The sequence below is a fragment of the Otolemur garnettii genome, unplaced genomic scaffold, assembly GCF_000181295.1.
Source record: "Otolemur garnettii isolate 467f Iridium unplaced genomic scaffold, OtoGar3 scaffold00345, whole genome shotgun sequence".
Taxonomy (NCBI): domain Eukaryota; kingdom Metazoa; phylum Chordata; class Mammalia; order Primates; family Galagidae; genus Otolemur; species Otolemur garnettii.
Genome location: NW_003852740.1, coordinates 126,330 through 150,218, shown reverse-complemented (window position 1 = coordinate 150,218; position 23,889 = coordinate 126,330). Strand labels below are relative to the sequence as shown.

Below are 23,889 nucleotides of genomic sequence, written 5' to 3'. Positions count from 1 at the left end.
AAAAGAAAAAAGAAAAAATAGAACAGTTACCTGTATAAATTTATTAGCTAAGGAACAGAGGTGGTTCGTGATATTAAATAGTAATCTACGGTACTATTGATATCTTAATATGGTTTTCACATTTTTACATTTCACTTATTTCGTCAGTAGGGGTTAGCTGGCTTTCTACTTGTGCTAAGGACTAGAAGGGGGTACAGTGCAGCAGGATCATTTAGACCTGTCTAGTCCAATACATTAGTCACTAGCCATACATGGCTATTTACTTTCATGTTTTTTATAAATCTAACAGTATTTTTTAAAAAGCAAAATCAGTCTTTTTCTAGAGATTAAAAATTGTTGGGCGGCGCCTGTGGCTCAAAGGAGTAGGGAACTGGCCCCATATGCCAGAGGTGGTGGGTTAAAACCCAGCCCCAGCCAAAAACTGCAAAAAAAAAAAAAAAACCCCACTGTCATTCAGTATGATCAACTGCTGCTACACCAACTTTAAAGCCAAATTTATACCCACAGATTTTTCAAACATAAATGGAAACTAGTCTTGCCTTGATTTCCCTGTGAAGTCACTAATGAGCATCTGAAATTGTTGTACTACAGGTTTTTATCAGCATCCTGAGGACTGTGCATGGTAGGGGGAGCCACGATGACCCAAGGAAGCAGACTGCCCCCTGTCTGCCACCTGGGCCCTGCCCTGGCAGCCAAACACACTGCTTTGGATGTGCTGGTGGAGCCAAGACTCATAGCCGCTCAGCACTGACATGTCTTCTGAACTACCATCTTTAGCAGCAGTTGCAGCTGATCATTTAATGAACTCAAGTGTTCTGCTTTTCTCTCTAAAGACTGAACCCAGACTTTCCTTTTTTTTGTCAGCATCTTGAAGCTGCTGCTCTATTTGTTGAAAAACTTTCTCCTTTTTTCATCAGGATCGTCATTAGTTCCTCTCTGACAACCATTTGTATTTTGGATCTGGGGAGTTATGTGAGCTGGAGAAGGTGGAGTTTCTGTAGTGAATGCAGCTGGCTGTTCAGATGACCATGGCTAAGATTCCTACGAGTTCTAATCAATCTCCTACCACGACCTCTGACAGTACTACTGTAGGTAATATTGCCATGGGATGCTGCTGGCTCAAAGCAGCTTTTAATCTCATTTTTGCTTCTGACTGTACTTGTTTGAGGGGCAGATAGACCTGGGATTCCTGGATCACTAGGCACTATGTTGATTGGCTGAACAAGTGGGAACATGCACATTAGAACTTGTAATTGACCCAGGAATACCAACAGGCATGGTTTGTCTCTTAGGAAGATACACAGAAGAGGAAACGGGCCTTGTATAGGAACAATTTGCCCCTTGAATACTTAAGTGTTTGAGTCAGAATTTGTAAGCAGCCCATTAGGAAGCTATAATGATGCTGGACAAATGATAGCTGATGTGGACTGTGCCAATGGCACTTCCTTTTCATCACTGGTAGTAGTCTCTGGGTAAGGCAAAGGACTATCCTGTTGAGTTGGTTCTACAAGAGTCTCCTCAATTTTGCTTATGACAGGTGTTGCAAGAGGAGACAGATTTAGAAGCATTTTTTTCATGTTGTCTTCTGAAGTCTTATAGAATTCATTATCAAATAGGCTTGCTAATCCATTAAACAAACCTGCTTCTTCACAGCTTTTCAAGAATCTTGTTTGTGTTGGGTTCTGATCAGCCACAATGACACTGTCTTCATGTGCTGGGCCAAATTTCAGTGTCATCTCATATTTATGTTTCTTGATAGGCAAATGATCCTCATGTGTGTCGACTACATCCAAGCACAGTGCACAGAAAGTGTTTGTAATCACTCATATTCCATAGGTCCTTGTATTGCTTGGCAAAATTCACATGTAACTTGAATTTCATGAATTGAACAACTTAATGATATCCTCTTTCTCATAGCAAGGGTACTTTCTAGTTAGTGGCTGTGAGTTTTAATCAGTCTGCTGCCAGGAATGCCTCGGTGCTCAGCAAGCGAGCAGTGCTTCTCAAGTTTCCATCTAGTACCTTCCCAGGTCACTAGTTCAAGATACTTCGCATATTGAGTATGTGGTCATTTAAACTTAAAAATTTAGTTCTTCAGTCACACTAGCCATACTTTAAGTGCTCAAGAGCTATACATGGTCAGTGGCTACTACTTTGGACAGTTTAAATATACTAATTTCCATCCTTGCTGAAAGTGCTATTGAACAGAGCTGACTTAGAAGACCCTTGAGGTATGCTGTTTCTGATGCAAGTGAGGGGTCTAAACTGAAGCAATGGCAATGAGGTGGAAAGGAAGGGTCTCTGAGATACTTAATGTGATGAAAAGCAATGTGGGGTGGGAGTGAGGAATGCAATTACATCCAGGTTTCTCCCTAGGGTAAGTGGGTAGATTACAGAACCATTTACCAACATAGTAAATGTCAAAGGAACAGGACTTAGAAAAGGGTACCAAATCAGATTTGGACCCACTGAGAGAAACAACACTGAAGACAGGCCCACTATGTTGAAAAGGATGCTGGGTCTCACAATGTGGTATGCTGGGAATCTGAGAAGACAGAGCTTCAAGGAAGGAGCAGTGGCCATGGATAGGAGTTAGAGCCATGTACTTGGGTAAGGGCATCCAGGGAATGTAGGCAGCGTGACACAGTCAGAAACTGACTTCAGGGTCTGGAGCACACTGGCATTTAGGACACAGTTTTCAAATTGTGGGTGGGTCATGAATTTAACAAAAGTGGTCTCTATCAGCATTAAAAAGTAGTATAAGAATATTAATGTACTTTGTATACAATTTGAGTAAAGGTCTTTTCCTGAAACTCTTTAATGAATATATTTACATACGTGTGTGTGTGTGTGTATACATACACATGCAGTAGGTTGCAAGGTAAAACATACATCTGGGTTGCATTACAATGAGTTTGAATGTCATTAGTTTAAAAAATGAGCATCACAGGCTGGGTGAGGTGGCTCATGCCTGTAATCCTAGCACTCTTGAGAGGACAAGGCAGGTGGACTGCTTGAGCTCATGGGTTCAAGACCAGCCTGAGCAAAAAGCAAGACCTGGTCTCTACTAAAAATAGAAAAACTGAGGCAAGAGGACGACATGAGCCCAAGAGTTGGAAGTTGTTGTGAGCTATGATGCCACAGCACTCTACCCAGGGCAACAGCTTGAGACTCTGTCTCAAAATAAATAAATAAATAAGCAAGCATCATAGATTATAAGCTACATGGGAACTGGGATACTATCCTTTTCCTCATCATCACTCAAAATTCTGGCACATAATAGATATTCAGTGAAGTTATATTACATACAGGAATAGATCAACAGGCCAGAGAAAAAATAGGAATCCCAGAATGGTGACTCAGAAGTAAGAAAGACGAGAGAAATAACACAGTGCCAGATCTTGGTGACTTAGCAATATTGACAGTACAGACGACTTTATGACCTGTAACATCTATGGATTGGTTACAGCAGAAGCCAGACTGCAGAGGTAAGTGGTAAGGGAGGAAGTAGATGTAAGGTGAATGGCAGTGAAGATGAACAGGCATTTGCTTATTTTGTATTGGAGACATGAAAGTTCGACATGTACCCAGAAAGATCAAACAGGAAAGATGGGCTATAGAAATGTGCAAATAATGGAACTACTAACCACATATAGCTGTTAAAATTAAAATTAGTTCCTTAATCACATGAGCTCAATGGCTATATGGGGCCAGAGACTACCACGCCACACAGAGCTGATACAGACCATTTCCTTCATTGCACAGTGGTACTCCAGAAAAAGTGTTAGTTCATCCTTTTTATGCTGGCTCCACTAAAACAAATCAAAGTTAAATCAATGTACAGCACACCTCAACCTCTTTCTCCCTGAAACATTATCCAAGCCCAGCAGAAAAACTATTGGGGGACTACATTAATATTAGTATCTACACATGACAGAATCACACTTAGTCTCTGTGGGTGAGAGTTAGCCTTGGGAGAGGACAGTAGAGACCCTAAAGAGGCAGCTGAATCTCAGGACGTGATCTAAGGGTCTGGGCTTTATATGTACATATTCATGATGTTTTCCCATCAAATCCAACAAAGGTCTGTGACAAATAGAAGCAGATTGTGATTGTGAAGGATTGCACAGAAAAAAGGATTTAGTAAGAAGAAAAAAGAAATAAGGTGACTGGTAGAGAACAAATAAATCATGTTTATCACTTCTGTATTTAATTTTCATGATCTATGTGTGGCACTTTAGTAACAAAAAGGAATGTAGTTTAAGACTGAGGCATTATTATCCATCAGAAATGTCCACTTAAGACACTGGTATTTAGTGTCTCACTAACTTAACTAAAATGAGAAAAGTCACTTCTGGAATTCTAAAAATAAGACTTCTAGTTATATGGAAAAAAACTTTTGTCTTTTTTTTTTGCAGTTTTTGGCTGGGGCCAGGTTTGAACCCACCACCTCCAGTATATGGGGCCAGCGCCTTACGCCTTGAGCCACAGGCACCGCCCAAAACTTTTGTCTTTTAAATTACCTCTTTTAAAGGCTATCTTTGGCCCCCCTCAAAAAAAAACATTTTTTTTTTTTTGAGACTTTGTCCCCCATGGTAGAATGCAGTGACGCTACAGCTCACAGCAACCTCCAACTCCTGGGCTTAGGCGATTCTCTTGCCTCAGCCTCCCGAGTAGCTGTGACTACAGGAGCCCACCACAATGCCCGCTATTTTTTTGTTGCAGTTTGGCTGGGGCCAGGCTTGAACTGCCACTCTTGGTATATGGGGCCGGCATCCTACCCACTGAGCCACAGGTGCCACCTGACCCTCCTCAATTTTTTTATACATAGAGTCACACTCTTATCATCCAGGTTGGAAAGCCCAGTAGCATAATCATAGCACACTGCAACCTCAAATCCTAGACTCAAGCAATCCTCCTGCCTCAGCCTCTTGAGTAGCTAGGACTACAGATGTGTGCCACCATGCCTGGATAATATTTTAAATTTTTTGTGGATACATGGTCTCACTGTATCACCCAGGGTGCCTTCAAACTCCTGGGCACAAGTGATTCTCCCACCCCAATCTCACAAGTAGCTGAGAATACAGGTGTGCACCACCGAACTCAGGTAATTTTTTTATTTTTTGTAGAGACAGGGTTGTGCAGGATGGTCTTGAATTCTTGGCTTCAAGCAATCCTCCTGCATTGGGCTCCCAAAGTGCTGAGATTATAAGCATTAGCCACCCTGCCCTGTCTCAATTTTTTTTTAATGGCTTATTCATCCATGAGGGGAGGGGAAAGGACTAAGAACTGCCACTCTTGGCACATCCAAACCTCTGCACTAAGAGACAACCCAATCCTAGCACCGCGTCTAGCAGCACATGGTCGCTTCCCTAAGATGACCACATGCATCCTCTCACCCCCATTAAAATGCCTACCTGAGAAAGCTCAATCCTTTCTCTTAGTAGAATGTAGTTTCGTCTAGCCTGAAGATAGGTTCCTGACCCGTTTCTTAAGAGCATTTACTAATGGCTTACACTTACGAAATCTTCAACCTTTCAAGATGTATTTGGGCCTTTACTCCCCAGATGCAGTGGGAGAATAGCACTTTATCTCAGATAACCGCCAGTTTGCAGACATACCTGGTCCAATCCCATTTACTCTGATCAACCCTCTGTAATTGTTCATTTTTTTGACTCTGCTGAACCCCGTTCATCTTCTCTCCCTTGTTCTTTTAAAACGCCCAATCACCTCTACACCTCTTTACCGTTTTAATCAAATTCTCACTGTTTATCTTCCACAGGACCCAAAGGGAAGAGGGAGAATTCATTCCACTTGCCTTCTCCAGCCCCAGGGAAAAACCCAGTGGGCTCAGAGGAAGTTAGGCCTTTTTTTTTTTTTTTTTTTTTTGGTGAGGGGGAGGGGACAGTCTCAGTCACCCTCGGTAGTGCCGTGGCGTCATAGCTCACAGCAACCTCAAACTCCTGGGCTAAAGCAATCCTCTAGCCTCAGCCTCCCAAGTAGCTGGGACTACAGGCGCCCGCCAAAACGCCCGGCTATTTTTTACCGACGGGGTCTCGCTCTTGCTCAGGCTGGTCTCAGACTCATGAGCTCAGTTAATCCACCCGCCTCGGCCTCCCAGAGTGCTGGGATCACAGTCGTGAGCCACTGAGCCGGCTAAATTTGGCCTTTTGTAAACACAACACATTCAAGCCCTTCCTTGCAGGCCTAGGCTCCCGACTAGCCAGCGACACTGAGCGGTGACAACCAAGTCGCTCACGCACTGATATGCAAGCCCAGGTAACAAACTCCTCCTCATGAGCATTCAACCAGCGAGTGCACGAATGTTGGAGTTAACGCTAACTGAACTGCTGATCAGCTTTTACAGTGTAACAGCTAGCCCCACCGAAACGACGTCCAGACAACAGGTCCTGGCTTAGGAGCGGCAGGGCCGGGGCCACAGCGGCCTCGGGCTCCAAGAGAGGTTTTACCCATTCGTCTGCCGTCCGCTTAGATGCCGTTATTAAGAATCCAGCTAACTTCAGCCGTGCGAGAAAAGCCGTTTATGGAAACCTCTACCTCGCCTCACGAGTACAGTCAGCTAAAGCCCCGACGGGAGCTGCAGACTTCGCAGCCGGAAGTGCACCAAGTTACCGGTCACTTCCGGCATTATGCCCGCCTTCGTAAGCGAGGACGGAAGTGCCTTCCTCGCAGCCGGAGTTGCAGCTCCGTAACGCAAGATGGCAACTCTCTCTCTGAGGCGATTATCTGATCTCCGTTTTATTTCAACCGTCGTTCTACTCACTAGGGAATCTCTGTTTTCATCTCCTTTTCATTGCGTGGTTTCTGTTTACCACCATACCCTCATGTTTGTCTATGATTCATCCTTGGCAGAGGATAGACTGGAGGCACAGAACAGGGAGCCTGAGCGCCGAGGGAGTGGGCTGCCACGTTGTACGGATTCTGCGGGCAGGGCGGAGCGGCAAATCCCCGTTGGGCGGCAGACAAGGGCCCGCGAGAGGTACGTGTTGTTATCCTGTTAGCTAATTCCGCTTCCGCTCGGCTGGGTCGGTTTTGGTTGGGCCGGCTTGTTGCAGAGAGGGAGGGGGAAGATTGTTTGCAGCCTAGGAGCTCCGCGCCCGCGAAGGGAGACTGAGGTAAGGCTGTGAAGCCCCTTTTTGCCGAGCTCTGTGGAGTGGCTGGGGCAAGAGGCCTTGGGGGTGCAGAAGAGTGTGGGGCTGGAAGTGGGAGGCTTAGTCCGCAGGGCTGGAGAGACAGGAGAGGTGGGGCGGGGCTGGGGGTTGCAAGGTGAATTGTGGAGCCGGGCGGAGATGGGTGGGACGGGCCGGGTCTCGGGGATGGCGGGAAGGCACGAAGAGCTGAGGGAATACGGAAAGCGCTGGACTGGGAGCAGCTGGGGCGAAAGGAGCTGGGACGGGGCACGGTGTAGAATCTAAAGTCCTTGAGGGCTGAGGAAAGAAGTTAAGGCGGAGATTGGTTCGAATACAGGGCTGGGGAATTGAGAGTGGAATCCTTGGGAGGCTGAAAGATTGGAAGTGGCTGGTGGCAGAGATTCTGATACTGGCATGACACGTATTTGGCCTTTGTTTCCTCTACAGCTTCCAGAAAGACACTGCCTCGCAGCCTCTGCTCGGGCCCAGCTTTTTCTCCCCAGCTGCTACCACATCCCTCCTGAATGGTGCTCCTCTTTACCCGCTTTGGCCCCGAATCCAGGCCTCCTTTGCCCTCTGCCTCGGAGCTCTTGCTCCTGGTCTCCCAGTGGATTCCTCGTGGTGGGCAGGGAAGAACTTTGGCACAGACAAATCTTTAGCTCTAGGAAGCCCACTGACAACTTTCTCCACCTCTGACTGCGGTGCAATTCTCCCTGTACCCCATTTTTCTGCGTTTTGAGAAGAGAAACCCTTCTTGGCATCCAGAGTGAGCCCCAGAAGCCCCCAAGCTGGGGCCCTGGTCCCAGCATGTCAGTCCTCTCTTGTGCATAGGGCTCTGCCCGCTCCCTGTCAACATGGCTGAGCTCAGGCAGGTTGCAGGGGGCCGGGAGACCCCGCAGGGAGAGCTTCGGCCTGTGGTTGTAGAGGATGAAGTTCTTAGGAGCCCAGTCGCAGAGGAGCCTGGAGGAGGTGGAAGCAGCAACAGTGAGGCCAAGTTGTCTCCAAGAGAAGAGGAAGAACTGGATCCTAGAATACAGGTGAGAAGACTGAGTGGGGTCGGAGAAGGGGGAACCCCACATTCCTGCCTTCTTGAAGAGTGATGGATCAATGAGGACTTAAAACTGTTCTTTCCCCAGCGTACTGGGATAGGAAAGAACAAGTTTGTCAACAGATCTCTGCAGTATAATTTGATAAATGCCAGGAGAGTTGTGTGTCTGAAGTGCTGATGGAGTGCAGAGAAAGACCTGGCTGGAGTAAATGGTACATGTTGCTGGGAACCAAAGTGAAGTGCCACATTGACAGCAGGTGCAGGAGGCACTGTCCAGGCCAATGTGGAGCCAGGTCAGTGTGGGGCAAATGTGCTCCTTTCCCAGTAGGCAGAGTGACCCTCAGCTGTGTGAGTGGGAAGTCAGAGGAGGTGACTTTGAAACTGGGAGGCAGTTTTTGAGTCTGAGTAAAGGAATCTTGCCCTCTTTCTCATCTTTTGAGCAGTGCTTTCCATGGATGTTTACTGCTGAGAGCAGTGTGATGTTCAGGCCTTAGAAGTGTGACAGCATCTTTAGGCCTATAAAGAAGTCCCCTCTGTTCAAGGATTTGTGTTAGTTGTGGTCAGTTATTAGTAATATACATCCCTTGCTCGCAAGATGGTGGAGCCACCAAAAAAGGTGGAAGAGTGGTTTATTACCTTGGTGTGTTGGCAGGACAGGCAGATCTTTGTGTAGGAGACTCTGGGGCAGTGGGTAAAGAAGACCATCAATGTGTGGAAGAGGTGCCTGGGTGGTGAGAACCAGGTCAGAGTGTTTCAGGGCCTCAGCCAAGAAGGGCTTCCTGGGTAAGCTGCTTGGGTAGGTGATGACCAGGATGCTCCAGAGTATTTAGGGTGTGAGTCTGCCATTTGGTCTGGTCACATCTCTTAAGACTGATGTGGATGTGACTCACCACACCTCTGTAAATGACCAAGGGCAGCCCAGGGCTCTCATTCCTAGGCTTCTCTGATAACAAACCTTTGCTGGATTACCCCAGCCAGTGGGGGAAGAAATCAAAGCTAGTCCATGCATCGTTTCCTGTCTCTCTGTGTGTGGGTGCCCAGGATATGTGCGTGTGGGCTCCTCTTCGACCGTGTCCATGCTTGTAATGGAGCAGCAGTGAGCTGTTTCATCTCTGGCATGAGTCAGTAGTTTATTTCTGCTGTGCCTCATAGGCATTGCATTGAAAACAGCCAATTCTTTCTGCTAATTCTACAGATTTGTTGTTCACTGAGAAAATAAGTTGTATTAATAACAACAACAACAACAAAAAAAAGCTTTGGGTTGAGAGGCAAATAACCTCCAGCCTCATGGTGTTTGATTGTTATTATGAAAGTTACTTACCTTCTCTGAGCCTCAGTTTCTTCATCTGTACAGTAAGTAGTGAGTAGTTGGTCTAAATGGTTTGCGTGGCTCTCACTCTGCTCTGACACCTATCTATAATTCTTTTTTTTTTGCAGTTTTGGCCAGGTCTGGGTTTGAACCACCACCTCCGGCTTATGGGGCTGGCACCCTACTCCTTTAAGCCCCAGGCACCACCCCATCCATAATTCTTTCACAAACTCCTTTGCTTATTCTCTTGGTAAAAGTTTATAGGTAGCACTTTGGGGAAGAGTTCCCTTTCTGTCACTTGGGAAGGAGGGCTGTGTAGCTTGCTGGTACACCTTCCTGCCGAATGTCTTGCCCTGCTCCAGCTGAGATGTCTTGGCAGCCTTTCCTGCTTCTTTGTGTTTTCCACCCTCCACAGAGGCAAAGACAGTGATATGAACCCTCACTCTTGGACTGTGCTATCTAATAAGGTAGCTGCTTTTCTTGTGTGTCTACTTAAATACAATTAATTAAAATTAAAAATGCAGTTCCCCCAGTGCCATACTGACAGTGCAGAAATGTAACATTTTTGTTATCACAGACAGTTCTTTTAGACAAGCTCTGTGAGGGTCAGAGTATTCTGTGGAAGCATATGATTTACTTTGCCTCCAGTGAACTTGATGCAAGAAACGCTAGTCTCTCTTGCTGAACAGTGTTGTGCATGTGGAATGTTGTGGGTTGCCTAGGGAGGAAAGGTCCCTGGTGACCTCCCTCAGTTGATGACAATGGCATGGTGTGGCTGGGTGAGTGCTGGGTGAGTGCTCCAGTCTTGCCATGTAGGAAGGGCAGCCTGGTGGGAGGGGCATGCTTTACAGAGGCCAGTGGAATTTGGCTCTTTTGTGTTTGGGCTCCTTTCTCAGATGAAGAGGAGATTGGGGTATGTCTTCTGAGGTCTCTCTTAATATTGACAACGTGTCAGACCACAATGCCCAATGGTACGTTTCAGTGCTTTAAATGGGATTCATCTCTCTGGATTCTCAGTGTAGTTACTCGGTCTCTGCCCATAGATCTGTCAAAATCAGCCAGAGGCAGAGGCTCATGCCTATAATCCCAGCACTCTGGGAGGCCAAGGCAGGAGGATTGCTTGAGGTCAGGAGTTTGAGACCAGCCTGAGCAAGAGTGAGACCCCATCTCTACTAAACATAGATAAATTAGCTGGGCATGGTGGTGGGTACTACTTGGGAGGCCAAGGTAGGAGCATCCCTTATGGTCTCAAGTTTTAGGTTCCTGTGAGCTATGATGACACCACTGCACTCTAGGCAAGGGTCACAGAGTAAAACTGTCTCAAAAACAAAAACTAATAGGAACCTTTAAAAACACCTTTTCCTGAGCCTCACCAGACATGTGGATTCTATGTCTGGGTGAGGTGAGAAAGGATTCTGATGTACAGCCAAAGCTGAGTCCACCAGGCCAGGCAAGCTCCCTGCAATGGCTGTCCTGAGAGTGAGAGGCTCTTTGCTGTGGCATGCCCACTATCTGGCAGGACCCTTATGAAAATTGAAAGGAGGCCAGCTGACACATACTTGGAGTGTGCTGTCCCCTTAGAGATGGCCACTGGCTGTATATCCATGTCATGACCTAGGTGGAGTTCTCCAGATCCTCCACGCTGATCCTCAGCTTTCTCCCCTCCCTTCCCCACTTTCTAAAAAAATTAGGCAGTGCCTAGCTCAGTGGGTAGGGCATTGCCCACATACACCGTGGCTGGCGGGTTCAAATCCAGCCTGGGCCAGCTAAAATCAACAATTACAACCGCAACAAAAAAATAGCTGAGTATTAGGGTGGGCGCCTGTAGTCCCAGATGCTTGGGAGCCTGAAGCAAGAGAATCACTTAAGCCCAAGAGTTTGAGATTGCTGTGAGCTGTGACACCGTGGCACTCTACCAAGGGCAACATAGTGAGACTCTGTCTCAGAAAAAAAAAGGATAAATGAAAAACGAACTGTTGATGGTGCTTATAGCTCAGTGGGTAGGGCGCTGGCCACATAACACCAAGGCTGGTGGGTTCAGACCTGGCCTGGGCCAACTAAACAATGATGATGACAACTGCAACCAAAAAAGTAGCTGGGCATTGTGGCAGGCCCCTGTAGTCCCAGCTACTGGAGAGGCTGAGGCAAGAGAATAGCTTAAGCCCAAGAGTTTGAGGTTGCTATGAACTGAGATGCCACAGCATTCTACCAAGGGCAACATAGTGAGACTTTATCTCAAAAAAAAAATAATAATAAATAAGTAATTGTTTGGAGACAGGTTCTCTCTCTGTCACTCAGACTGGAGTGCAGTGGCACAAACATCACTCACTACAGCCTTAGACTCCCCAGTAGCTGACACTACAGGCATTGCCACTACTCTGGGTTAATTTGATGTTTTACAGACAGGTTTTACAGACAGGGTCTTACTGTGTTGCCCAGGCTGGTCTTAAACTCCTGGACTCAAGTGGTGCTCCCATCTTGCTCTTCCACAGTGCTGGGATTATAGGCATTAGTCCCGTCCCTGCCCTCTGCAGGCTTGGTCCTCAGCTTTCTGAGAGGGACTCCTGGTGGAGAGGAGGAGGGACAAGGACAAGGAGGGTAGTGCTGGCTGGGCCTGCTTCTGCTCCATGACTCTTTCTGGACCTCCTCTGTGAAAGGCATTTTCTTTCCTTGGTGTGTGGATACAGTCACCTACTTCTCTCCAGACTCTTCAGGGTAACTCTGTGTCCCCATCTGAAAGTGTGGGTTTAGCTTCCCATAGGACTGTCATCAACCTGGCCCCACATACTAACTATCAGAGTCTTTAGATAGTTTGTGGGAGGCAGGGTTAGAGCCTTGGTAGCCTGAGTGCCTGCTTATGTCTTTGACTTGGTGTCCTGACATCTTGGGAATGTGTCTGGTATGCTCCAGGAAGGTCACCCTCCCTGCTGGCTGCTGGTTCACTGATGGATGATATGTGCTGACTCAGGCTTTGTCCTGCCTAAACTCTACTTCAGGTGAGTGCCAGGAGTCCCTGGTGGAGCAAGCCAAATGGAATGTCACTGGCTGCCTAAAACAGTCCCCTGGGTCCTCCAGGGTAAGTGGCTTCCTGCTCATCCTTTCTGGGTATGCCCCAGCCTAGCTGTCTCCTCCACCTCCCATGTTTACCCTGCCTTCTGGGCTGTTCTGCTTCCCAGTCACCTTTTTGTCCTGTTAGAGCATTTTGACTCCAAGAAGCAGACATATCAGGAAATGGGGTTTTGATTGCTGGAGGTGCAATTGGGGTGTGGGTTTCCATTGAGAAAGGTAACACCTTCTCCCACCCCTTGCCAATAGCAAGAGCCCTTCTCCTGTACTTTCCAGTAGGGACAAAATAGTAAGCCATTCAGTCCTTTGGTCATCTTGTTGGAGCTGGAGATAGGAGTACTCTAGGCCATGGAACTCAGCAGGGATCCTAGGCAGGGATCCAGAATTAGAGGGTAGCTTTTACCCAACTCTCTTCTTCTCCCCTGGAATGAATGCTCACAGCATTCCAGAGACCCATCCTCTGCTTACCTGTGCTGCGGTTTTCCTGGTCCCATACTCCTTTCTTTTCTGAGATGTCCTTCCAGTGATGTCCTCGGTCCCAGGAGGGTGGTCACAGTGGCAGGAAAGTGAAATCAAAAGTCAAGTCCTAGGCTTTGCACAGTGGTTCATGCCTGTATTCCTAGTACTCTGGGAGGCCGAGACAGGTGCATTGCTTGAGCCCAGTAGTTCAAGACGAGCCTGAGCAAGGGCAAGAGTGAGACCCCATCTCTAAAAAACATAGAAAACTTAGCTGGCGTTGTGGCAGGTGCCAGTAGTCCCCGCTACTTGGAAGTCTAAGGCAGGAGGATCGCTCAAACCCAGGAGTTTGAGGTTAACTGTAAGTTATGACGGCAGAGTGAGACTCTGTCTCAAAAAATAAAACAAAAGTCAGGTCCTGGACCCAGACTCTACTCTGTGACAATTTCCTGCCTCATTGTTTCCTCTCTGTTGTAGGCGAAGGAGATACTACTCCCTAGCAGGAGCTGTGAAAGAACTGGTCACCTTGTCTCTCAGAGAGCCTGAAGCTCTCTGTGGGTCAGGTTGTGCCACAGGAAGCTGGGCGTGCAGGGAGAGAGGTGGTCTGTCACCCTGACAGGAATTTGCTTTTGGGGAAGCCCTTTAGGGTGATCCCAGCACAGCAGCTGATAGTGTCACCCCTTTAAAGGAGGCTCTGTAGAACTTGGTTCTGTGTTGCTGGCAGCATGACACTGCCTGTGGTTCCAGAGTGGAGATTATTATTCTATGAACAGTGGGCTATGTGGCTAGTAAGATCCCCATGTACACTACCTTCTAGACCAGGGGTCCTCAAACTTTTTAAATAGAGGGCCAGTTCACTGTCCCTCAGACCGTTAGTAGGCCAGACTATGGGCCCGGTACAAATCAGCTGCTAAGCAGGACAGGCAGCGGTGGCAAAAACACCCAGTGAGCCGAATAAATGTCCTAGGCGGGCTGCATGTGGCCCATGGGCTGTAGTTTGAGGATGCCTGTATAGACTTTAAAAGTCTGGTTAATATTATTATGTTTTTACATGTTGAAACAATAATGTTTTGGATAGATTGGTTTAAATGAAACGTATTATCACTTCATGCTTTGCTTTTTAAAAATGTGGCCACTAGAAAATTAAAAACTCCATGTGTGGCTCAGGCAATACTTCATAGCAATTGGACCACAAGAAAGTTCAAGCTACATGTGCAGCCCTCCTGAGGCAAGGCCCTGCTGCTATAGGTGTGCACATTTCTCCCTTTTGTAGTAATTAACACTTCTGACTGGTTTCCTGTATTCTGTTGATTTTTTTTTTTTTTTTTTAGAGACAGAGTCTCACTTTGTCGCCCTCGGTAGAGTGCCATGGAGTCACAGCTCACAGTAACCTCCAGCTCTTGGGCTTAGGCTATTCTCTTGCCTCAGCCTCCCGAGTGGCTGGGACTGCAGGTGCCTGCCACAACACCCAGCCATTTTGTTGTTGTTGTTGTTGTTGCAGTTTGGCTGGGACCAGGTTTGAATCCGCCACCCTCGGTATATGGGGCTGGTGCCCTATTCACTGAGCCACAGGTGCCGCCCCGGTTTTCTGTATTCCTACTTGCTGACTGAAACATTTTCAGGATCAAGGGAGGGAGTGGGGATAAAGTAGAAGTAAAAAGACTCAAAGGGAGATAGTTCATGTCAGCCTGAGCCCTTCTTCAGGTTGTTGGAAGGCCCAAGCAAGGTGAGCAGGAGCTGAGGCCATAGCCTTAGGCATGGGGAGTGACACTGGCATGTTGGCAGCAGGTCAGTGCCAGGGTGGATCTCCCTGGGTCTCCCAGAGACCTACAGCTGGGCAATAGGTACCTCCTTGGGGCAGAGCTGTGGTGCTCCTGGCCACCTTCCTCAGCTTACAGGGGTTCCAGGAAGATGTGTGTTTTCTCTGGCAGGAAAGGATGGCTTGAGGCCAGCTCCTTGCCTGGTGCTCTGCCACTTCACTAAAAGCCCTGGGATGATTCCATTGCTTCTTTCTCCAGCCCAGGGCCCAGAGAGGTACTCAGACCAGCACATCTGGTGGCTTCTTCCCAAGACTCTCCCTCTCCCTCCCAACCAACTGTGGGGATCTGGGGTCACCATCATCAATTGCCCAAGCAGGCCAAGAGGCTTCTCAGGCCCTGCACTCCTCCCTAACTTTGACCTTAATTATCCACCCAGCCCTTATTTTTCTTTCTTTCTTTCTTTCTTTTTTTTTTTTTTTGAGATAAAATCTCATTCTGTCACCCTCGGTAGAGTGCCGTGTCATCACAGCTCACAGCAACCTCAAACCCTTAGGCTCAAGTGATCCTCATACCTAAGCCTCTCAAGTAGTTGGGACTATAGACACCCGTATGAGATCCAGCTAGTTTTTCTATTTCTAGTAGAGATGGGGTCTCACTGTTCCTCAGGCTCATCAACTCCTAAGCTTAAGTGATCCATCTGCCTTGGCCTCCCAGAGTGCTAGCATTACAGGCGTGAGCTGTTGCCCCTGGCCATACCCGCCCTTGTGTTTTTGGGACCTGCCCTCTTCTCTTCCACTGGCAGTGCTGCAGATAGCACCTGCTCTCACCTGGTCAGTCTCTCCTGCTTCCCCTTCATTGCTAACATCTGCCTTCCTAGGCCACAGACTGAGTGGCACCTGGCTCTGAAGGCGCCTTTGGAAAAAGTACTAGTTTCTCCTTCCTGGTACCTCAGCCTCATTGGCTTCCTCCCCTGCCAGCTCATCTGCCCAGGGCACCTGCGTACCTCTGTTTCCTGGCTCCCTCCCTTTCGCTGGCACTTTTATGTATATCAAGTCCTAGCTGGGGAACAAGTGTTCTAAGTGTCCTACCCTGACTGCTGCTGCCCAGGTAGGTGACCCTGCCTCCAGGGGGCTCCCATGCCCACTCTCACAAGTCCCAGGACCTGCTGCTTACTTGTGGGTCTCCTCATAGCTGTGAGCGGCCCACTCTCTGTGTCCTGAGCTCTAGGGTCGCACAGTACTGAGGGTTAGTAAATATATGGTTAAGCGTATGCTGAGTGAGTGGCTCTGCCTTGCCCCAGGTGCTGTCCTCTCCTGAGGGTAAGCAGCCCTTGGGGCCGAGGGCACTCACCCATTTTGAGAAAGGGATGCCGTCTGATGGAGAGAAAGAGGGCTCACTGCCACTTGGCCGTGTGCATATTAGCATTGAATTCTCTGAGCTTTAATTTTCTTCCTTCCTTTATTTATTTATTTATTCATTCATTTATTTATTTTTAAAATGATAGCAACCTCAAACTGTTGCAGTTGACATTGTTGATTAGCTGGCCCAGGCCAAGTTTGAACCCACAACCCTCAGTTTATGTGGTTGGTGCCATTACCCACTGTGCTACTGATGCCCAGCCAATTTTCTTATTTTTTAAATTGGGGTTTTACTACCAGTAAAGGTAGAATTGCGATGATAACATGAGGTTGTGAGTCTTTGATATATACAGAAGTATTCGGCAGTCCTTCCTCCATTTTTGTCTTTCCTTTCCGGAGCATATCACCTCCTTTCCTGTCCCTGGGCATTGCTCGTGCCCTGAAAAGTTCACTGGAGCCTCCTTCCCTCCCCCACTAACTTCCACCCTCTCTGAGGCAGGAGGAGCTGGAGCATCTGAACCAAGCCAGCGAGGAAATCAACCAGGTGGAGTTGCAGCTGGACGTGAGTAGCCTCCTGCTCCTCAAGCCCTGGGACTGGTCCCTGGGGGTGTCTCGGGCTGTCTCTTTCTCAAATTGAGACAGTGGCAGAGGGAAGAGCATGGCTGAGGAACAAGAGAGGCTGGGACCCACACGCATGCCTTTTCTCTGCCCTGTCCCTTTGCCAGGAGGCCAGGACCACCTATCGGAGGATCCTGCAGGAGTCAGCAAGGAAGCTCAACACGCAGGGCTCCCATTTGGGGAGCTGCATTGAGAAAGCCCGTCCCTACTATGAGGCTCGGCGCCTAGCCAAGGAGGTAAAGCTGCTGACTTGTATTCCAGGAGGGCTGCAGCAGACCCTAACCCTGGACTCTTCTGTCTGTAAGGAATGTATGGACTGGTAGACAAAGCACCAGACCTAAGCACAGAGCACTGAGCCAGACCTGGCTGGTCTGAGCCAGCTCTGTGAGCTGAGAAGGCTCTTCTATCACTACAGGTCCTAGGCTTATGGTCTGTAAAATGGTGAGGGGTAAGAGACATGCTCCAGAACACTTACTTTAGCCCTGCTGATGTTTGAGTGTCTTCTGTATGTTAAGGAGTCAAGCTTCAGGGCATATTAGATATGTCAGCTCTAGTATCATACTGTTTTGATAGCTTCCCATTTCCTCTTTCTCTTACTTTTCTTTTCTTTTATTCACTCTCCTCTTGTTTGCATCTTGTCTTCGTTAATTGCTGCCCTCCCAGCCATTTTTTTGACACAAGTAATGTGTCTTAACCTTGGAAGACTATAATAAAAACATGGAGCAAACCAAGCTTGCCCACAATCCTATCATGTACCTGTTATATGCTTTTTGTGCCTGGGATTTGTTTGAATGCAGTATAGTAAGGTAATACACTTGGGGACAGCTACCCTGGGAAGAAGAGTTATTCCTAAGAGGAGGGGACCTGGCATTCTAAGCAGGGGAGCAACAAGGATCAGGCAACAGAAGCAGTGAGGAGAGCATATTCCAGAGCCCTCATCTTTGTGGGAAGAAATGGTGAGGCAGAGCAGGCAAGCTTAAATAGGTTGAGGGTTGGGTAGTTTGAATAATTTGGCAGGCTCTGGTCTACAGGAGTAGTCTTTTGTTGTCTAGTCACCTGGCCCTAGGGTGATTTAGGGCACGGAAATTACTGGCTCAGTGAATGAATTAGATGATGGAGGCCATGGGCAAGGCCTTCCAAATGTCAAAGCATCAAAATATAGAAAATAAAAACTTTTATTAATTAAAAATTTTCATTAATACAGCACAGATAACTTTTTTTTTAAAAGAAACATTTTGGCATATATTTTTCCAAAATGGAATTTACAGTAAGTGTTATTTTTGTTCTTTTGTTTTACTTGGTTATGATATAGTTCCATATCAATCAATATACATCCATGCTGTCAGTTTTAAGGATGATAAATATTTCCTTATGTTAGATGGACTGTTACTCATTTTACCAATGCCCTGTAGCTGAAAAGGTAGATTTGTTTCCAGATTTTTCTTTCTTTATTTTTTTTTTTGAGACAGGGTCTCAGTCACCCTGGGGTTGGGTGCTGTGGTGTCATACCTCACAGCAACCTCAAACTTTCAAGCTCAGGTGATCTTCTTACCTCAGCTCAGTAGCTGGGACTACAGGTGCCTGCTCACAACACCTAGCTAGTTTTCCTATTTTTAGTAGAGATGGTGTCTCATTTGCTCAGGCTGGTCTTGAATTCCTGAGCTCAGGCTATCTACCTGCCTCAGCCTCCCAGGGTGTGTGATTATAGGAATGAGCCACTGTGCTTGGCCCAGATTTTTCTCAATTAATTGGCTATGAGGAATATCTCTGAACACATCTGACTATGTCCTTCACCTTAACCTGCTAGATGGGGAATTGCTGGTCTCAGGGTCATATTTTCTATGAGACCGCATTCATCCATGTCACCAAAAGCTGAACTAAAGTGGTTTGCCTTTTCCTATATTCTCCTCAGGGTAAAAGGCCAGCAGCTTTTGAGGGTGCTGAATTCACCACCCTCCACTTGCAGTATCATTTATTCAAATATTTGTTTGAACATTGACTTTTCTTCCACATCTTTATGAATTATTATTTATAAAATATTGCTTCCTTGGCATTTATCCTTAGCACAGTTTGGAGATGAAGCTGATATTGCCCGTAGCTTTCTCCTTTGTCCTTATACTCTTGATGGGTCCCCATGGGCAATTTGGGGTCCTACAGGGTTGCCTACCCTTATGGCCCTCTTCTCCAGGCTCAGCAGGAGACACAGAAGGCAGCGCTGCGGTATGAGCGGGCCGTGAGCATGCACAATGCTGCCCGGGAGATGGTGTTTGTGGCTGAGCAGGGAGTCATGGCTGACAAGAACCGACTGGATCCCACATGGCAGGAGATGCTCAATCATGCCACCTGCAAGGTGAGCTGGGCGGTGCTGGCAGGTCCCCTTTGCTGGTTCCTAAACATGTTTACTCTTCCTTCATTGCCTTATCTCCTCACTACTTCCTTTCCTCTGCTCCAGCCTTCCTTCATCTTGGCTTCTGTTTCAGGCAAAACCTATTCTAGCTTTCTGCCTGTTTGGCCTCCTGATTTTCGCATTGCCTTTCCCTCTGACTTAGAATGTCATTCTGGGCCTTTTACAAGCTTTTATCTCAGCTGTGAGACTAACCCAAACAGTTCATCACTGGTGGGTACTCTGGATTCAGCATTCACATTTCATTATAAATATTTTGTTGTGTGACTCCTGTTTTCAGAATGTTTTTCCTTTCTTGCTTTTGAGCTCTGCTAATCTACCTTTATTTTGAAATATAATTTATGTATCTTTCCAAGCTTCTTAGAGGGGCCTGGGGAGTAGGAGGATCTCTGGCATGGGCTCAATCTGCCATTTTCAGCTTAAACAGGGCAAGCATCAGCTCCTGGTGGGGGGTGGGGGGGCAGTGGTATCTTGCGACCTTTTGTGTAAACTTGCACAGATAGGTTCTTTACTTCTACTTTGGAGCTCACATAGGTGAAAACATGTGTGCCGGAGTAGAGAGCCCTCCAGCACCTCTTCCTGGCAACAGCACAGCTGAGTGGCAGGTAGTATACTCATTTCCCTGGTAAGTGCCCAGGGAAGATAGGGCTACTCAGGCATTTGCCTCAAATGCAGTCCTTAAAGGCCAAGAGGCCAGGCAGCAGGTCCCAGAGTGAGGGAAAGGAGCTGTCTTGGGGCTCTCTGCCACTGTTCCCCTGAGCATCTGGGCTGCAGGTGGGGGGGCCTGCAGAGATGCCTTGCTGAGGCTCTGTCAGGGCAGCTCAGATCGGCAGCCTGGGGAGATGTGGGACTGAGGCATGGGCCCCCCTCAACATTGTGTCTCCCTTGGCCAGGTGAATGAGGCAGAAGAAGAGCGGCTTCGAGGAGAGCGGGAACATCAGCGGGTAACACGGCTGTGCCAGCAGGCTGAGGCCCGTGTCCAAGCCCTGCAGAAGACCCTTCGGCGTGCCATCGGCAAGAGCCGCCCCTACTTTGAGCTCAAGGCCCAGTTCAGCCAGATCTTGGAGGTAGATAAGTGGGAGGGGAAGAAGAATGGGCAGGTGAGGTGTAGGAAAGAGGCACATGTGGAAAGGGGGCAAGCAGAGGGGTGCTGGTCTGCCTGTCTGAGCCATGCTGGCAGGTAGGCAAGATGAGGCCTCCAGCAGACCAGCCAGTGGATGGGGCTACACGTGTCTAGAATTACCCTGCAGGAATGGGAGGCAGGCTGGGGGCTGTTGCTGGCAAAGGACATAGCTGAAGAAAGGAGGTAAACAAAAAGAAAAGTGAGAATTGGTGGAAACTAAGGGACTGGGGAGAAGCAGCAGCCAGATGGTGAGGGGTACTGGAGAGTAGAGAGAGCAGCTGGTGCAGATGGAGTCTGGCTCTGAAAGGTGGTTAGATGCAGGGCAGGACTGTGGAGGAAGGACAACCAGGGGACAGTGACAGGGTTTGGGAAGGCCTAGAGCTCATTGCAGAGTGTGAGTAGGCAGGGAGACCCTGTGGGCCACCGTGGCTTGTTTGCCCTCTGCAGGAGCACAAGGCCAAGGTGACGGAACTGGAGCAGCAGGTAGCCCAGGCCAAGACCCGCTACTCAGTGGCCCTACGCAACCTGGAGCAGATCAGCGAGCAGATCCACGCCCGGCGCCGTGGCCTGCCTCCCCACCCCCCAGGCCCACGGCGCTCTTCCCCCGTGGGGGCTGAAGCAGGACCTGATGACATAGAGGATGGGGACAGCGGTATCGAAGGGGCCGAGGGCGGGGGCCTGGAAGAGGGAGGCAGCCTGGGGCCCAGCCTTGCCCCTGATGCGGACACACTGAGCCTGCTGAGCCTGCGCACTGTGGCCTCTGACCTGCAGAAATGCGACTCGGTGGAGCACCTGCGGGGCCTGTCAGATCACGCCAGTCTGGATGGCCGGGAGCTAGGGCCCCCAAGCAGTGGGCGCCGTGGCAGTGATGGCGTGGTCCGTGGGGGCCGCCACCAGCGGAGCGTCAGCCTGTAGCCTGGCAGCCATGGTGGCTGTATTGACCGACTATTCAGCATGGGCCAGCTGGGGCCCCAGCTTCTCTCCCCTCCCTGGGGTCCTGTCTTCCCTGAGGTTTCTTCTCTAATGCTTCCCTGGAAGAAGCTAGCTGTGTTGGGGCCCAGGGCTGGTTTGGCTTTCCATTGGCCTGCCTCCCCTGTCCTGCACAGGGCAGCTGTCTCCACCTGCCCCTCTTGCTCTTGGCGCTCCTCTCCCTCTGTGGCCTCACGGTCTACAGAGTGTGGACCCTTTGCTTTCCCCTTCATCTGAGCCCACCTCCATCTATCTGGCTTTTCCCCTCAGGGAACTTGATGTAGCAGGCCCAGGGAAGCCCCCAAGAGAACATGGGTGCTACCCTGAGTGCCCTGCCCATGTGGATGCACAGGTACCCCCCTGCTGGCTCCTCCCTTGCCTGGCCTCCACCCTGTTGGAGTTGACCAGCAGGCACTGTGAGCACTTGTGTGCCTCTGGAAGACACTGCCTCCCTCCCACAGTAGCTGTGACCCGAGCTATTCTGCCGTGCGTGTCCCAAAGCAGAATTTGCAGAATGTGGCTGTCAGAGAAGCCCAGCTGTGCATCAACATTGGGGAGATCACCAACTCAAAACCAGCTCCTGTGGGCTTGATGTTTCCCCAGCTGGGCTGGGTCCTTGACATTGCCTGGGTGCTACCAGGTCCCTAGCGGGGTCCTTGTTGGGAGTGAAGATATGAGGAGGTCCTGGAGGCCTAGGCCCTGTCACTCCCACCTCATGCCCTTGTTTCTGTTTACTTTTTCTGGGTGGAGGGTACTAAGGTGAATCTCAGCACCTCCTGCAGGGTCGGGTTAGGGAATTTGGTGCTCTATTGCTCTCCCTGCTTTTCCCATACCACACAATGCCTACTCTAGAGGACACCCTGTGGAGTGGCAAGCCTGGCTGCCTCTGGTGCAGGAAGGGATTGGCTGGGGTGAGGGGTCCTGACCCCCACAGGGATCTGTCCCTCAGCCTGGCAGTGCCCCTAGGCTATGTGTAGGGAGACCGCACCAGGTCTGGGTGCCTTGGAAGGGTGGGTTCTTCCCTGGGAGAGCAGAGAGGTCAGAGGAGCTCACTGCTGCACTCACAGGTTCTGCTGGCACAAGGGGTGGTCACAATGAAAGCCTCATGGTTTGAGGTGGCCACAGAGAACAGATGGGAGGGAGGGAGACATGGGTGTGTGTGTGCATGTGCTGGTGTGTGTGGGGAAAGGGCCTGCCCTGGTTTTATTTAAATAAAATAGTTTATGTAACAGCAACAGTCACTGTCCCTGTTGGGGGGGAGAAGAGAAGACTCAGGATCAGGCAGTGGCCAGGGTAGGGGAGAGCAGGGTGAGCTGTGGTGGCCGAGGGAGTGAGGTAGAGGGCCAGTCAAGCAAGGCAGATGCTGTGAGGCCATGATTAGTAAGCACCACAGGGCAGATTAGACCTGGCCATTCTGTGAGGGACAGGTGTCACAGTGGGCTTGATACAGGGCCTGCAAGGTGGCATGGGTGTGGTTGGAGCTGAGGGTGTCCACTGATATTTAAATTTCAGGTAGACAATGACTTTTGTCCCCTGCAGTTGTCTGTTGTGTTTCTAAAATTGTAGGTAAAAGGCAACTGCTAAGTCAGGGCTTAAGTGTTTGGGAGATAAGAGGGGTGTGAGTACTTTTGGACTCAGGTGGGATGTGGGGGAGGAGTAAATTCAGGAGCCTCAGAGATGAAGAGCAAAAGATTGTCTTGAGCAACACTTGGGGTGTGCTGGTATTCAGAGCTGTGTTACGAGGGGTCAACCAGGGGAAGAGATGCCACCAGAGTAGAGGGCTGGAAACAGATGCCAAGAAGGGGCAGCGTAAAGGCCAAGAATGGAAGGATACAAGTGAGCAGTGACTTTGGCAGCCTGGCACATGAGAGAGGCCATCTGGTGTGTGCAGTGTGTGACCTGAACACTCAGTATGTGCCTTTCCACCGGTGCTGTCCGCATCCCTCAGACTGCCCTGACCTGGTAGACAGTTGCTCAGACAGTTCTTTTATTACCAGAAAGCTGCTCTGAGAATGTATGGCTTGTATTTGGGGGTTTTAATAACATTTAAGAAAAATGCATATATTTAAGGTGAACAAAATGATGTTTTGATATACATATTGAAATAGTATTATAGTCAGGAAATTAGCTTATCTGTTATTTTGCATAGTTATCTCCCCCCTTTTTTTGTAGTAAGAGCACTCAAAATCTACTCTTAGCAATTTCCAGTATATAGTATTATAATTACTATAACATAGTATCTGGCTCAGCGCCCATAGCTCAGTGGTTAGGGTACCAACCACGTGCAGAGAAGCTGGTGGGTTTGAACCCAGCTTGGGCCTGCTAAACAATGACAACTACAACAAAAATATAGCCGGGCATTGTGGTGGGCGCCTATAGTCCCAGCTACTTGGGAGGCTCAGGCAAGAGAATCGCTTAAATCCAAGAGTTTGAGTTTGCTGTGAACTGTGATACCATGGCACTCTAACCGAGGGCACCGAGGGCAACATAGTAAGACTATGTCTCAAAAAAAAAAAAAGTATGGTGAGTGGCTTCCTGAGATGATACCATGGTGTTGACCTTCCCCACCCAGTCCCAGGCAGATGGGACCTATAAGGCTCCCAGTGTGGAGAACCTCCTGAGAGGAA

General features: G+C 48.7%; 1 protein-coding gene and 1 pseudogene across 1 annotated transcript; one reads left to right on the top strand and one right to left on the bottom strand.

Moving 5' to 3' along the window:
* Positions 1-1,137: 1,137 nt before the first annotated feature.
* LOC100948807 lies at positions 1,138-1,881 on the bottom strand (annotated as a pseudogene).
* Positions 1,882-7,073: 5,192 nt separating this feature from the next.
* SH3BP5L (SH3 binding domain protein 5 like) lies at positions 7,074-22,487 on the top strand. The gene is made up of 7 exons (XM_003803581.3): positions 7,074-7,136; positions 7,599-8,188; positions 16,648-16,710; positions 16,874-17,002; positions 18,955-19,116; positions 20,064-20,237; positions 20,741-22,487. The coding sequence occupies exons 2-7, from the start codon at positions 8,006-8,008 to the stop codon at positions 21,206-21,208; spliced, it is 1,179 nt and encodes a 392-aa protein (XP_003803629.1). The 5' UTR covers positions 7,074-7,136; positions 7,599-8,005; the 3' UTR covers positions 21,209-22,487.
* The last annotated feature ends 1,402 nt before the right edge of the window (positions 22,488-23,889 follow it).